The 17,206-nt window shown below is 39.2% G+C and overlaps 1 protein-coding gene across 1 annotated transcript in view; it reads right to left on the reverse strand.

Annotated features, from left to right (window-relative positions):
• ABCA13 (ATP binding cassette subfamily A member 13) overlaps nt 1-10,051 on the reverse strand; it is a 424,450-nt gene extending 414,399 nt beyond the window's left edge. The window contains 1 exon segment of the mRNA XM_032244250.1: nt 7,512-10,051. Coding sequence (XP_032100141.1) covers nt 7,512-7,580 — 69 coding nt within the window. The 5' untranslated portion in view covers nt 7,581-10,051.
• Between the last annotated feature and the right edge of the window lie 7,155 nt (nt 10,052-17,206).

Here is a 17,206-nt window from a genome sequence, read left to right on the forward strand (position 1 = left end):
AATATAGTCAATGTTCGCACATGTAAACTTTCTGAGGTTTTTTCTAATATAAAGCTTTTCTGATATTTTATTTTATTTATTTTTGAGACAGGGTTTCACTCTGTCTCCTAGGCTGGAGTGCAATCCACAATTTTGATTCACTGCAGCCTCAACCTCCTGGACTCAGGCAATCCTCCCACCTCAGCCTCCAGAGTAGCTGGGACTACAGGCACATGCCACCATGCCCAGAAAATTGCATTTGTATTTCTTGTAGAAATGAAGTCTGACCGTGTTATTCAGGCTGGTGTTCAACTGCTGGGCTCAAGCAATTTTCCCCCATCTACTTCCCAAAGTGTTGGGATTACAAGCATGAGTACAGCACCTGACCCTATTATACACAACAGTGGCATCTTTTCAGGAAATATCTTTGGAGATAATTCAAGACTTTTTCTAACCTGACTATGAGAGAGATCAGTCACCTCACCTTTGACATTCTGGTGTCTGCTAATTCCCTTAGTAAATCCTTATAGCAAATTTGACAACAAATTCTTGATGAGCTATAACAGGTAACTATGCAAAACCAGCAAAAATCCAACCTCTAAAACAATGTTCAAAAGAAATAAGAGCTACTTTATTTCTGAGACCTGATATCTGTACATTTTGTTTCCATTTCAGAAAAATACAGAAATTGTAGCTAGCAGGATGTTTACAAAAGAAAATTATTCTTTAACACCAAGTTCAGCTTTTAGCACCTGATTTCAGTGACAAACATCTCAAAGAAATGAGATTGTTTTGTTTTACAAAAGAAACACACACATACATATACACACAAAAGCTCTGAGGTTTGAAGTAGATGAAACAGCTTGAGAATATGTTTCTTTACATCTTAAAAAAAAAAAAAAAGCAGTGATTTCCAAGGTAGTGATCTTGGAAAGCTCCTCTCCCTAGCCCCAGGGTAGATCGCTAGGAGGTAGATATGCAGAGGCAGAGCCCAGCAGGGATTCAGCCTTGGTTTGGGTGAGCTGACTCAGGTTTCTCTAATGCTGGTGAGAGGGATGGCATTTGAACTCAGGTTTCTCTAATGCTGGTGAGAGGGATGGCATTTGAACTCAGGTTTCTCTAATGCTGGTGGGAGGAAAGCATTTGAACTCAGGTTTCTCTAATGCTGGTGGGAGGATAGCATTTGAACTCAGGTTCCTCTAATGCTGGCGGAAGGTATGCATTTGAACTCAGACAGTGTAACAGGCTTCCTTCCATCCCCCAAAAGCCAGGCTAAAGGATGAGCCCTGGTGTGAGGCCATAATTCTGATTCATGTCTAAAAGAAAGTATGCATTTTATCAGTGTGGACTTTTAAATCAAAAATGCAGTTTGGCCGGGCGCGGTGGCTCACGCCTGTAATCCCAGCACTTTGGGAGGCCGAGGCGGGCGGATCACGAGGTCAAGAGATCGAGACCATCCTGGCCAACATGGTGAAACCCCGTCTCTACTAAAAATACAAAAAAATTAGATGGGCGCGGTGGCTCGCGCCTGTAGTCTCAGCTACTCAGGAGGCTGAGGCAGAATTGCTTGAACCTGGGAGGTAGAGGTTGCAGTGAGCCGAGATTGCGCCACTGCATTCCAGCCTGGCGCCTGGCAACGGAGCGAGACTGTGTCTCAAAAAAAAAAAAAAAAATTCAGTGTTTTATGTGTGGTAGACATCTGGATATCTGTCGCTGGGTTCTGAGGCGTGGTTTCCGTGGGCAGAAGGATGTTCCTGGTAAAACTGTGGCCAGTGTAGTTTTGTTGTTTCCATGATCCTCTCCCAGCCCATAGATGAGAGAGAACCACTGAGGACTGTCTTAAGGAACAAAAAACTTCTCTTACCGAGTCCACAAGGGGCGTGGCTTCAAAGGCAGGAATTTCCCAGGCCTTGCCTCCAACCACGTCCCCAACCTAAAGTTCTTTGCCTGACTTTCCCGCAGGGGCTAGGTAGAAATTCCAGGACCTTCTTTGTTCAAAAAGCCCGCGAAAAGCTCTGAGAATAAGTTCCTCTGCGCGGACCTAGCAGCCAATCCGGTATCAGGGTCAAACATCAATCACTCCAGCGGAAGTTTGAAAGAACTCCTGTCATTGGACAAGAACACGAATGGGGCGGGAACAACTCCGAGGTTAAAAACCACCCCCGCGGCTCCTTACCTCTCTCGTAAATCGCTCTCTGCTAAACATTATTCTAACGTTAAGCTCAAGAACTGGAAGCATCTTTGGGATGCCCCCACAGCTCTGCTCCCGTCCCCCAGTTACATCTTTTGCAAGCACGGGGAGAGAACTGAGCCCCTGAGCCCCTCCGTAGTTACACTATGAATTTTTTAAAGCGTTGATGTCTTCGTATCAAACTATGCTTCAACCCTCCTCCACTAGCCCAACTCCAGTAAAACTGGCCAAACCCAAAAAGCTGATGTCACTTACAGGATGTCAGCTTTCATTAATGGAGTAAGGGCTCAGAGTCCTGTCCAATTGAATGGAGAGGGAAAGGAGTGAGCAGCAGAAACAGGAGGTGAGATTCAAAACAGAGATCCAAGGTTTCAACGGATGCAGCCTCCTGGAGACAACATGACTCTGAGAATGGTCACTGCTCCATGATTTGAAGGATACATTAGGGTAAGTGTGCCATCCACAGTACACATGCTATAGGCTCAGCTGCTCTATTCAATATTAAAACATGGGAGAACCCAATTCGACTGCAGAACTAAGAGATATCCAAGGAGCTTACCCTTGGCTTACATGATTTTCCTGTTGTTACTGTTGTTGTTAATTCTTTAAGAAGTAGCTGGAAAAGGTAGGGGAAAGGAGAGCATAGGGATAGATCAAAATTAAAGCTAGATAGGAGGAATGAGTTCTAGTGCTCTGTACCACTGTAGGATAACTATATAATAACAATGATATATCACAGAGGCCAGGCACAGTGGCTCACGCCTGTAATCCCAGCACTTTGGGTGGAGGCTGTGACAGGTCGATCATCTAGGCCAGGAGTTTGAGACCAGCCTGGCCAACATGGTTAAACCCCGTCTTTACTAAAACTACAAAAATGTTAAGAAACTATTTTTTTCCAAGAACAGTAGAATTACAGGGCATGGTGGCATGCACCTGTAATCCCAGCTATTCAGGAGGCTGAGGCAGGAGAATCACTTGAACTCAGGAGGTAGAGGCTGCAGTGAGTCAAGATCACACCACTGCACTCCAGCCTGGGTGACAAGAGCAAACCACTGTATGAAATAGTAATAGTAAAAAATCATATAGCTTCAAATTGCTAGAAGGAGAATATTGAATGTCCCCAACACAAAGAAATAATAAACACTTGACATGACAGATATACTCGTCACCCTGATCTGATCACCATATATTATATGTATTGAAACATCACTATGTACCCTATGAATATGTGCAATTATCTGTTAATTAAAAAAAATAAAATTAAAAGAAATAAAACATAAATAATGAATTAGACTGATTTACAGTTAGAATAAAATGTAGAAATTAATATAAATTCATGTGGAAAAGCATGGCTTGAAGCCACTGAATATTTGCCAGTGTTGATGGGGTCACACTGAAACTATCCATGGGGACACCCCTGAGATATCGTCAACTGCTCTCCACCTGCCCAAAAGCAAAGCACTTTTACCTTGACCCAGCATCTGCTCCAGGAAATTTATTCAAGAGAAATGATCCAGGAGAAGGTGTGTCCCTCATATAACAAAGTTTCTCATAACAATAAAAGCTGGAAAGAACCTTAATTCTCAACATAAAGAAATGGTAGAATCATTATGTGTACCCAACTGCTGAACTATTATTCAACAAAATCATTAAATATAAAGACCCAACAGTAACTTTTAAAATATTAGGCTTCATATTAATATTTTAATATTTTAATATTTTAAAATATTTTTAATATTTTAATATTTTAATATTTTAAAATATTAAGTGAGGAAAAAGCTATGGCTTTAATTATGTAAAAATATTGCATTTTGTATGCCTAAGGATAAGAAAAGACCACAAAAGTAAGTTAATTAGGATAATAAAATTTTAGATGACTTTTTAAAAATTTCTCTTTTGTTTTAGCGCTGTTTTTACAATAAATAAAAATCAAGAGGAAAAAATAAATGGTATTAAAATAATGTTAAGAAACTATTTTTTCCAAGAATAGTAGAAGTTTAACTAACTGTTAAGCTAGGTATTAAGATAAGTATGATGGGTACTATTCATTCATTATTCTTCTTTTTAAATTTTTGTTTAAATCCATAAGATGTTTTTTGAAGAAACTATAATCATGAAATATAATAAGGGTTTTAAAAAAGTAAATGTAAAAACATACTGATTTGCTCTTTATGAATGATACAAATGATCACATGTATGCTGACACTATGTACATCTGTTATGCATCAATGATTTTTTTAAAAAAAGAAAAGCTCAAGAAAACCAGTAAATATAAAAACAGACAAGCTTCCTTCATCTAACAAATAGTTCCTGGCTTTATTCACTAAATAAACATTTATTTGAGGCCACTTATTCACTCAGGCAGTTTGGTTATTCCACAGTTCATGCCAACACCTCACTTCATAGCTCAGAAGAAAGGATTTACAGAGTATCATTGGAGAATGCTATGAAAAATAGGTCAGTTTAAAGACATTCACCCAGAGGGGCCTGCCCTCAATATTTCTACTGTAATAACATTAAGATATGTAAACATATTCACATTTTATCCCCCTGGAGTTATATTCTAACCCAATTGCGCAAGCCAAGAACTGAGAGTTAGCCTTGTGCCTCCTCTCCTCACCGCCCACAGTTCATGTCCACAGATATCTGAGGCCACCCCTTTCTACCAAATAAGAAAACAGCTCCCACTCCTGTGCCAGGCACTGTTAGAAGCGCATTACATGCACAAAGTCATTTAATACTTACAATCTCATTCTACAGAGAAGAAAAAGTTAAGAAATTGACTGAATAAGTAAACTAGCAAGTGGCAGAGCTGGGATGTGAACCCAGTCAGGCAGCTCCAAATTCTGTGCATGGAACCACTTGCATGGTTTCTACTCTGTTGCTATTCTAGGCATTGCTGTAATGAATAACCTTGCACAAATATCACTTCCCATTTGTGCAGGGACATCTGTGGGATATATCCTAAGAGGTGGTTTCATTAAATATTTAATTACATTTTTCATTGTTTTTCTCTGAACAGACTATTGCTCCTTGCAGGCCGGAAACTCAGTTTTGTTGTTCACCCACTATCTGGCACATAACAGAGGTGCATAAATGCTTTATTCCTTCCTTCTTTTACTTATTCAACAAATATTTACTGAACATCCACTGTGTGCCAGGCAGTGTTCTGGGTGCTGGAGAAATGCATTGGTAAACCAATTGGGGAAAATATCCAGCTCTCATGAATGTAACATGTGGGATCCAGAGGCAATTGACAATAAGAAAATCTGTTAGACAACAGATGCTGGAGAGGATGTGGAGAAATAGGAAGACTTTTACACTGTTGGTGGGAGTGTAAATTAGTTCAGCCATTGTGAAAGATAGTGTGGTGATTCCTCAAGGACCTAGAAATAGAAATTCCATTTGACCCAGCAATCCCATTACTGGGTATATATCCAAAGGATTATAAATCGTTCTACTATAAGGACACGTGCACACGAATGTTCATTGCAGCACTGTTTACAATAGCAAAGACCTGGAACCAACCCAAATGCCCATCGATGATACACTGGACAGGGAAAATGTGGCACATATACACTATGGAATATTATGCAGCCATCAGAAACGATGAGTTTGTGTCCTTTGTAGGGACATGGATGAACCTGGAAACCATCATTCTCAGCAAACTGACACAAGAGCAGAAAATCAAACACTGCCTGTTCTCACTCATAGGCGGGTGTTGAACAGTGAGAACACAGGGACACAGGGAGGGGAGCACTACACACTGGGGTCTGTTGGGGGGAAATGGGGGAGGGACAGTGGGGGGTGGGGAGTTGGGGAGAGATAGCATGGGGAGAAATGCCAGATATAGGTGAAGGGGAGGAAGGCAGCAAATCACACTGCCACGTGTGTACCTATGCAACAATCTTGCATGTTCTTCACATGTACCCCAAAACCTAAAATGCAATAAAAAAAGAAAAAAAAAATCTGTGGTGCAGTACAATATGATAAATACTAAAGAAAAATAAGGCAAAGAAAGGTGGAGCACAGGAGTTACCATTTTAAATGAACAGTTATCAAACAAATAAAACCTTCTGATGAGGATGTTTAGCAGCAAAAGCAATTGTGAAAACTTTTTAAAACTCAAATGTCCAGTAAGGAGGAGTAGGCAGTCTGGCTACCTCTGTCACTGAACTGTTTTGAGGTTGATATACAGAAAGCAGAAAGAGCCGTGCCTTGGAACCAACTTCCACCTGCAACATTTTCATGGGAAAATAGGCTAATTCCCTAAAACAAACTGACATGTCAATGAAATACACTGTTTATAAATGTACAGCTACCTACACAGACACCAGCACACTAACAATTCATGAAGAGTATTTTGCTCCTTTATTCCTGAACTTAAAAACTGTTATACAGACTTTCAGCTGAAATTATTTTGATCCTAAAGATCACATAAGAAAGAAAACATCTCCTTTAACATGTGTTTTATTTTGAGACAGAGAGATAGAATATTCTGGCTCTGAGGATTCAGCAAAATGTAATTCAATGTCAATTACTGAATCTCTTCAAGCCGAAGCATTTGTCAGCAGAAAAATATAGGATTAACTGTAGACCTTAAAATCAGAAATGATGTAGGTAAATTACTGCAGATTTACTTCTACTGATAATGACATTTATAGGTGTTAATGTTTCTATAGTGACATCAAGAATAATATTAATCATAATAATAAGCAATTGATTTCTATTTGATTTTAAAAACATACAAGTTATTTGCTTAAGTACTCACACAAGCTTGATTTGAGCAATTCCAATCTGCTTAGGAAAACCTTGCTGATGTAATTTGAATACAGTTCTAAATAGATGTGAATTAACACTAAAGATGCAACCCTACAGAATAACACTGAGCATCATGCCCAGCTCTGCGGAGGCACATTGTGCAGTCTCATGCTTTGGCGTGGGTACCTGTAGCATTCTGTTTATGCACAAAATGCAGCTAATGCTTTGTTCCTTAAACTTGAGAAGTCACTGCTCAGTTTTTACAATGAATGCCTGGAACACAAATTACAGTTCAAACTCCACTTGTTTTTTTCTTCTTTTTTTTTTTTTTTTTAAGAGTTTTTCTACATTTGCCCTTTTCTGATAAATTCTTTGGCCTTGATTTCATGCTGGTCATGAAAGTGTTCAACTACTTTGGCCCGTCAGACAGATTTTGATTTAAAATAATCCAACCTCCCTAAATTCCCTGCAGTGTGAGTGTTTGTACCTGCCAGGAGGCAGAGGCAGGCAGGCAAGAACAGACCTTGATCTCACTCCAGACCTCACTGGAGCTCTATGGAAAACCAAGGCAAGGACTTACCGGGTTCCTGAGTCTGCAGAGCCAATTCTTCCACAGCAGGGCTTGGAACTGGCGCCTGGCGTGCCCCATGCCTGCTGCTCCCTGCTCTCAGTCAGGAAGCCAGCCTCTAAGGATGGTGCTTATATCTGCTGGGCTCAAGTGAAGGCATGCTGCCTATTAGTCAATTCTAACAAAAGTGAGTGATGCAAGAGAGATTACTCGTGACTGGATAAAGCAGGCATCAGATATCCCCTCTTGTTCTGCATCTGCTGAGAAATCTTTTCACTAGCTGTTCAGTGTTTCGGGAGGGTTGAGTTACAGAAAGCTGCCTTCAGGGACTTTCTCAGGCATACACACAGAGGGTGCCCACCCTTTCCAAGAACCCACATAACTGATCTGTGCAACAAGAAGTAATGCCCACATTTACCATTTACCTCCCTTTTTTCTGTATATTAAGTAGATGGAATTTTCCTTTTTTCTTCTGAAGCATTGGCTATTATACTAATTTGCCAAAATATTATGATTTTGGTGGTCCCATGGCAGAGAATTTGAAGGGAAGGAGATGGAAGCAGCGTTGGTGTCTGGGGAGTTTGGGGAATGGGTGACTCAAGTTGCACTCCGCTACTGCACCTGCACTTCTTACTTCTCTTTCACCCATTTCCTCCAAAGGGAGTGGGGTCTACGTTTCAGAGGGTAGCAGGTGCAGACGTGGCAGGACTCAGCAAGTGGCCTGTGGACTACCTCTGAGTCCTTTTTGATTCTGGCACACTTGTACTTTTTAAGTGGCATGATGGATTCAGCTGGACAGCTGGTGGCTCCATTGTCCTGGAAGCCAGGCCCTCTTGAGTTCCTGTTGCCCCCAGTTGTGGTCAGAAGGATTTCAGGCAACTCAGTCTTGTGGTCTTCTATTTCATAAAGCAATTTTCACAAGCTGTGAATGCTCGATAAATGGCTTTTGCAATAGGAAACAGGGAACACAGGCTTCAGCAAAGAAATTGACTTGATTATTTTGTAAAGTTGTTTTTTAAAGGAGACCTATTTTATTTTTTGTTACATGACTGGCAGCACTAGAGTAAAGGCCATTACTTAGCAGAATGGGGCCCAGTGTCCATAAGTGGATTTGCCTGATCCCCATATGATGTCCTCCCTTGACCTATGACTTCTCAAAGGTCTTTGGGGTTGCCTGAGTATTACTACTCTGGTTCTCTTTGCAGATAACACCTAGAACACCTTACATTACAGGTAATTGTCATAATTTATTTTAATCTAGTATAAGAAAAAGCCTCCAGCCATAAGGTTTTTTTCATGTTATGTTCACTGCAGCCAGTTTCTATGCTACTGTGCCAGAATTATGCCAAGGGCATAAAAATTAATTCATCCATTGCTTTTCTGGAACGATGCTGTGTTAGGGTTTTCAGATAAACAGAACCAATGGTGATTGATTGATTGATTGATTATAAGAAATTGGCTCACACAATCATGGAGGCAGGCAAGTCCTAAGATCTGCAATGTGAATTAGCAAGTCAGAGACCCAGGGAAGCCAATGATGTAGTTCCAGTCCAAGTCCAAATACCTGAGAACAGGAGACCCAATAGTGTAGTTTCCATCCAAAGACTGGCAAACTTGAGACCCAGGATGAACTGGTATTTCCATAAAGTCTGAAGGCAGAAAAAAAAAAAAAAAAAAAAAAAGCCAATGTCCCAGTATGAAGGCCATCAGACAGAAATAATTATCTAACCTAGGGGAAGGTCAGACTTTTTGTTCTATTTAGGTCTTCAACTAATTGGATGAGGCCCACTCACACAATGGAGGGCCATCTGCTGAACTCATTCTACCTACTTAAATGTTAATGTCATTTTATAAACACCCTCACAGAAACTCCCAGAATAATGCTATCTTTTGGTCTATGTTTCAGCCAAGAAAACAAGCAATTAGAGTCCTTCCTATCTCCCTGAGCTGTCACATTAAATGTAGAATCACTGCTTAGTGAGGCCATACTAGTAAATTTTGCCTGATCCAAGTTTATGTTTCTTCCTTCATTATCCCACACCCTTATATCCATTTCCACACATATTCCCCAGTTTTCTGCTTGTATAAATTAGAAAACTCAAGTTGTCCATTTGATGTATAGCACACTTCCTCATGGTTTATACCTTATATCTCCCCTTGAGGTGCTGCTGGGACTTGGATCTAGTTATAGGTCTGAAATGAAAGAGGAATGATGGGGGGTAGGTTCTGAGGAGAAGCAGAAGTGCCTTGCATGGCAACTGCCTCATGGTAGGACATTACAGTTTTCTTAGGCAAGGCAGGAGGCAGGGTTAATCCCCTCAGACATGGGGTAAGAGACTGCTTCCGCTAGGACTGGGGATTCTGCCTCTACTTGGGTGTGAAGACCTCTTCCACTAACAGAGAAAACGGAATTTAGGGGCTCAATGTCTTCAGCTTCATCAGAGTCTTCCCTCATATCTCCATTTCAACTTTCTGCACCCTATTCCCTTCCAATTAATGCCTTTTATAGTAGACTGAGTGACGATGAGCTCTTTTCATATTTGTTGGCTGCATAAATGCCTTCTTTTGAAAAGCGTCTGTTCATATCCTTTGCCCACTTTTTGATGGGGCTGTTTGTTTTTTTCCTGTAAATTTAAGTTCTTTGTAGATTCTGCATATTAGCCCTTGGTCAGATGGATAGATTGCAAAAAATTTTTCCCATTTTGTTGGTTGCCTGTTCACTCTTACCCTGCAAGACTAGCAGTAAACTTGCATTGTAATTCAGCCAGTTGCAAGACGAGATTCTGGTTTGATTTTCAGCAATCTCAGCCCTGCAGCTACAGGAAATAAGGGTCTCTTTTGAGGAAACACATAGAAACTTTCAGGTCATTTACGCAGCACTTCAGCTGGGAATTTGACCCCTAAGATCATCCTTTTCTTTTTCCACTTTGTCCAGCAACATTAGAAGCAACCAGTCAACCTCATTTTACTGATGAGTTTGACAAAAAATCTTAGAAAATATCAAATACAAGATCATCCAGACCCTTGCTTCCTATTAAGTATTTCATTAGGAGCATCTAATGGTGATATTTTATGCATCTTTATTGCCACATTATGTCATGGACCACCACTTTTCTCTTTACTAGAAACAGAGTCAGTACTCTTTAAATCTAATCAGATTAGAGAATTAATTCCAGAAACCTCAGAACCTATTTAAGTTTATCCTTAAGATTCTGTTCTTCCAGAATTATTCTTAGTACCAAAATCTGTATTAGGGCTCTCCAGAGAAACAGAATCATATATATATTTATATATATAAAGAAATTTCCTATAAGGAATTGGCATAAGCAGTTATGGAGCTGGGCAAGTCCCAAGATCAGCAGGTGAGTCAGCAACTTGGAGATAATGGTGTAGCAAGTTGGAGAGACAAGAGTGTAGCTCTAGCCAGGCTAAAAGCCTGAGAATCAAGAAAGCAAATGGTGCCATCTAAAGGCCAGCAAGTTTAGTAACCACAAAGAGTCAACGTTTCAGTTCAAGTCTGAAGGCAGAAAAAAAGTTGAAGTCTCATTTTTTTTTTTTTTAGGATTGTCAAAGTTAAGGGATAAAATATTTATTTTATTTTTTTTATTATACTTTAAGTTCTGGGGTACATGTGCAGAATGTGCAGTTTTCTTATATAGATATACACGTGCCATGGTGGTTTGCTGCATCCAGTACCCTGTTATCTACATTAGGTATTTTTCCTAATGCTATCCCTCCGCTATCCCTCCACCCCTGCTATCCCTCCCCTAGCCCCCCACCCCTTGACAGTCCCCAGTGTTTGATGTTCCCCTCCCTGTGTCCATGTGTTATTGTTCAATACCCACTTATGAGTGAGAACATGCAATGTTTGATTTTCTATTCTTGTGTCAGTTTGCTGAAAATGGTTTCCAACTTCATCCATGTCCCTGTAAAAGACATGAATTCATCCTTTTTTATGGCTGCATAGTATTCCATGGTGTATATGTGCCACATTTTCTTTATCCAGTCTATCATTGATGGGCATTTGGGTTGGTTCCAAGTCTTTGCTATGGTAAACAGTGCCACAATAAACATACTGTGCATGTGTATTTATAATAGAGTGATTTATAATCCTTTGGGTGTATACCCAGTAATGGGATTGCTGGGTCAAATGGTATTTCTATTTCTAGATCCTTGAGGAATTGCCACACTGTCCTCCACAATGGTTGAACTAATTTACACTCCCACCAACAGTGTAAAAGTGTTCCTATTTCTCTACATCCTCTCTAGCATCTGTTGTCTCCAGTTTTCTTAACGATCGCCATTCTAACTGTTGTGAGATGGTATCTCAATGTGGTTTTGATTTGCATTTCTCTGATGACCAGTGATGATGAGCTCTTCTTTATATATTTGGTGGCTGCATAAATGTCTTCTTTTGAAAAGTGTCTGTTTATATTCTTCACCCACTTTTTGATGGGGTTGTTTTTCTCTTATAAATTTGTTTGTCTTTATAGATTCTGGATATTAGCCCTTTATAGATAGGTAGATTGCAAAAATGCTTTCCCATTCTGTTGTTTGCTGGTTCACTCTAATTATAGTTTCTTTTGCTGTGCAGAAGCTCCTAAGTTTAATTGGATCCCATTTGTCTATTTTGGCTTTTGTTGCCATTGCTTTTGGTGTTTTAGTCATGAAGTCCTTGCCTATGCCTATGTCCTGAATGGTGTTGCCTAGGCTTTCTTCTAGGGTTTTTATGGTTTTAGGTCTTATTTTTAAATCTTCAATCCATCTGGAGTTAATTTTTGTATAAGGCGTAAGAAAGGGATCCAATTTCAGCTTTCTGCATGTGGCTAGCCAGTTTTCCCAACACCATTTATTAAATAGGGAATCCTTTCCCCATTGCTTGTTTTTGTCAGGTTTGTCAAAGATGAGATGGTTGTAGATGTGTGGCATTACTTCTGAGGCCTCTGTTCTGTTCCATTTATCTATATCTCTGTTTTGGTACCAGTACCATGCTGTTTGATCACTGTAACCTTGTGATACAGTTTGAAATCAGGTAGCATGATGCCTCCAGCTTTGTTTTTTGTTTGTTTGTTTGTTTGTTGCTTAGGATTTTCTTGGCTTGAAGTCTCAATTTAAAGGCCACGGGGCAGGCAGAATTCTCTTACTCAGGGGAGGATCAACCTTTTTGTTCTATTCAAGCCTTCAACTGATTCAGTGATGCTGACCTACATTAGGGAGGGCAGTCTGCTATATTCAATCTACACATTCAAATGTTAATCTCATCCAAAACACGCTAACAGACACACCCAGAATAATATTCGACCATATGTTTAGAAATCCCATGGTCCAGTCAAGTTGACTCATAAAATTCACCATCAGAAATACTATGAGTTTAATATTTACATGTTCTTTAATTCTAGTTTGTGTATTACGTAGTTGTAGGAAAAAGATAGCATTTCTGGTTTGTTTTCTTTTTCTTTCCTGATTTTGTTTTTTTAAATAATGTCCACTTTTATTTTAGATTCAGGAGTTACACATGCAGGGTTGCTATCTAAGTGTACTACATGTTGCTGAGATTTGGGGTATGATTTATCTCATCAACCAAGCACTGTGCATAGTGCACAATAGTTAAGTTTTCCAGCCTTTGCTCCCTCTCTCCCTCCCCCTCTAGTAGCCCCAGTTTCTATTGTGGCCTTCTTTATGCCTATACGTGCCCAATGTTTAGCTCCCACTTATAAGTGAGAATATACAGTACTTGGTTTCCTCTTGTTGCATTAATTTGTTTAGGATAATAGTCTTCAGCTCTATACATGTTTCTGTGAAGGACATGATTTTATTTTATTTATTTATTTATTTTTGAGACAGTGTTTCACTCTTGTTACCCAGGCTGGAGTGCAATGGTGCGATCTCAGCTCACCGCAACCTCCGCCTCCTGGGTTCAGGCAATTCTCCTGCCTCAGCCTCCCCAGCAGCTGGGATTACAGGCACGAGCCACCATGCCCAGCTGATTTTTTGTATTTTTAGTAGAGACGGGGTTTCACCATGTTGACCAGGATGGTCTCGATCTCTTGACCTCGTGATCCACCCGCCTCGGCCTCCCAAAGTGCTGGGATTACAGGCGTGAACCACCGCGCCCGGCCCGATTTTATTCTTTTTTTATAGCTATGTACTATTCCATGGTTTATGTGTACTACATTTTCTTTATCTGGTTCACCATTGATGGGCATCTTGGTTGACCCCATGTCTTGCTATTGTGAACAGTGCTGCAATGAACATACAAGTGTGTGTCTTTTTGATAGAACAATTTATTTGCTTTTGGATGGGTACCTACTAATAAGATTGCTGGAATGAATGTTATTTCTGTTTTAAGTTATTTGAGAAATCTCCAAACTGCCTTCCACAGTGGCTGAACCAATTTACATTCCCACAGACAGTCCATAAGTGTTCCCTTTCCTCCACAGCCTGGCCAGCATCTGTTGTTTTTTGGCCATTTGTATGTCTCCTTTTGAGCAGTGTTTGTTCATATCTTTTGCCCACTTTACAATTATTTTTTTTTTTTTGCTTGTTCAGTTGTTTACGTTCCTAATAGATTCTGCATATTAGACCTTTATCAGATGCATAGCTTGCAAATATTTTCTCCCATTCTGTTGGGTGCCTGTTTATTCTGTTGATTGATTGTTTCTTTTGCTGTGCAAAATCTTTTCCGTTTAAGTCCCGCTTGTCAAATTTTTTTGTCACAGTCTCTTTTGAGGACTTAGTCGTAAATTATTTCTGATGGCCAATGTCCGGAATTGTGTTTTCTAGGTTTTCTTCTAGGATTCTTATAGTTTGAGGTCTTACATTTAAATCTTTAATTTATCTTGAGTTAGTTTTTGCATATGGTGAAATGTGGGGATCCAGTTATTTTCTTCTGTGTATGGCTAGTCAGGTATTGCAGGTGTGTTCCAGCAGAATTTATTGAATAGGGAGATCTTTCCTCATTGCTTATTTTTGTTGACTTTGTCACAGATCAGACAGCTATAGGTGTGCAGCTTTATTTCTGGGTTCTTTATTTTGTTCCATTGGTCTATGTGTCTGTTTTTGTACCAGTACCATGCTGTTTGGTTAGAATAGACATGCTGTATCATGTAAAGTGGGGCAGTTTGATGCCTGCAGCTTTGTTTCGCTTAGAATTGCTTAGGCTATTCAGGCTCTTCTTTGATTCCATATGAATTTTATAATGGTTTTTTTTTTCTAATTCAGTAAAAAATGACATTAGTAGTTTGATAGGCATGGCATTGAATCTACAGATTGCTTTGGGCAGTATGGCTATTTTAACAATATTGACTCTTCAAATCCATGAGCATAGAATGTTTTTTCATTTGTTTGTGTCATCTATAATTTCTTTTTACAGTGTTTTGTAGTTCTTCTTGTAGAGATCTTTCGCCTCTTAAGTTGGGAGTATTTCTAGGTATTTTGGGTTTTGTGGCTATTGTAAATGAGATTGCATACTTGATTTGGATCTTAGCTTGAATGTTATTTGCATATGGAAATGCTACTGATTTTTTTTCACATGGATTTTGTATCCTGAAACTTTATTGAAGCTATCAGTACAAGTAGCCTTTGGAGTTTTCTAGGTATAGAATCATAGAAATCATCAACAAAGAGAGAAAGTTTGGTTTCTTTTTTTCCTCTTTGGATGCTTTTTATTTCATTCTCTTTACTAATTGCTCTGGCTAGGACTTCCAGTACTATGGTGGATAGGTATACTGAGAGTGGGCATCCTTGTCTTATTCCACTTTTTAAGAGGAATGCTTCCAGTTTTTGCTCATCCAGTATGTTGGCTGTGGGTTTGTAGTAGATGGCTCTTATTATTTTGAGATATGTTTATTTGATGCCTAGTTTTTAAAGAGTTTTTATCATTGAAGGGATGTTGAGTTGCATCAAAAGTTTTTCCCATATCTATTGAAATAATCATATATATATTTTTTGAGTCTGTTTATGTGGTGAATTGCATTTATTGACTTACATATGTTGAATCAACCTTGCATCCCAGGAATAATGCCTACTTGACTGTGGTGAATTAACTTTTTGCTGTCCTGTTGGATTTGGTTTGCTATTATTTTGTTAAGGATTTTTGCATTTATACCTATCAGGAATATTGACCTGTACTTTAGCTTCTTCATTGTGTCTTTTCCAGATTTTGGTATCAGAATGATGCTGACTTTGCAGAATGAGTTAAGGAAGAGTCCTTCCTCTGTGATTTTTTGGAACAGTTCAGCAGAATTGGTATCAGCTCTTCTTTGTAGGTCTGACAGAATTCAGCTGTGAATCTATCTGGTCCGGGTTTTTTGTTTGTTTGTTTGTTTTGCTGTTTGTTTGTTTTGATTAGTAGCTTTTTTTATTACTAATTCAATTTTGGAATTCATTCTTGCTGTTGGTCTGTTTAGGGTTTCAATTTTCTTCCTGATTCAATATTGAGAGGTTATGTGTTCCCAGGAATTTATCCATTTTTCCTAGAATTTCTAGTTTGTGTGCATGGACATGTTCATAACATTCCCTGAGGGACTTCTGTATCTCTGTGGGATTGGTGGCAATGTCATTTCTGATTCTGCTTATTTGGATCTCATTTTTTTCCTTGGTTAATCTAGCTAGCAGTCTATCAATCTTGTTTATCCTTTCAAATTATCACTTTTTATTTCATTGTTCATGTGGATTTTAGGGTCTCAGTTTCAATAGGTTTTGCTCTGATTTCAGCTATTTATTTTCTTCTGCTAACTTTGAAGTTTGCTTTCATTTTTCTAGTTTCTCTAGGAACTATGTTTCTCTAGTTTCTCTAGAAACAACATTCAGTTGTTAATTTGAGACCTTTCTAACTTTGATGTAGGCATTTAGCACTATAAACTTTCCTCTTAATACTGCTTTTGCTACATCACAGGGATTTTGGTATGCTATCTCTGTGTTTTCATTTATTTCAAAGATTTTTTTAATTTCTGTTTTAATTTCGTTGTTTACCAGAAGTCATTCAGAAACAAGTTGCTTAATTTCAATGTAATTGTGTGGTTTAGAGCAAGGGCCCCCAACTCCCCTCAACTCCAGGTCACACGGCAGGAGGTGAGCAGCAGGCAAGCAAGCAATACTACCTGAGCTGTGCCTCCTGTTGAATGAGCAGCAGCATTAGTCTCATAGGAGTGTAAACCTAATTGTGAACCGCACATGTAAGTGATCTAGGTCGCATGCTCCTTATGAGAATCTAATGCCTGATGATCTGAGGTTGGACAGCTTCATCCCAAAAACATCCCCCCTTCCACCAGTCTGTGAAAAAGTTGTCTGACACAAAACCAGTCCCTGGTGCCAAAAATATTAGGTACCACTGGCTTAGAGAGATTTCCTTGATATTCAATTCTGCTTTTATTGCACTATAGTTCAGGAGTATGCTTGGTTTGATTTCCATTTTTTAAAATTTATTGATATTTGCTTTATGGCCTAGCCTGTGATCAATCTTACGGTAAGTTCTATGTGCAGATGAGAAGAATATATATTCTCTAGCTGTTGGTCCTGTGATCTGTAGATGTCCATTAGGTTCAATTGGCTGAGCATTGAGTTTAGGTCCAGAATTTCCTTGTTAATTTTCTCCTTCGATGATCTAATGTTGTCAGTGGGGTGCTGATGTTTGCAATTATTGTAGTTTAGTTGTCTAAGGTTTTTGTAGGTCTAGAAGTACTTGTTTTATGAATCTGGGTACTCCA

The sequence above is a fragment of the Sapajus apella genome, unplaced genomic scaffold (genome assembly GCF_009761245.1).
Source record: "Sapajus apella isolate SASKATOON/1434 unplaced genomic scaffold, GSC_monkey_1.0 scaffold54, whole genome shotgun sequence".
NCBI classification, from domain to species: domain Eukaryota; kingdom Metazoa; phylum Chordata; class Mammalia; order Primates; family Cebidae; genus Sapajus; species Sapajus apella.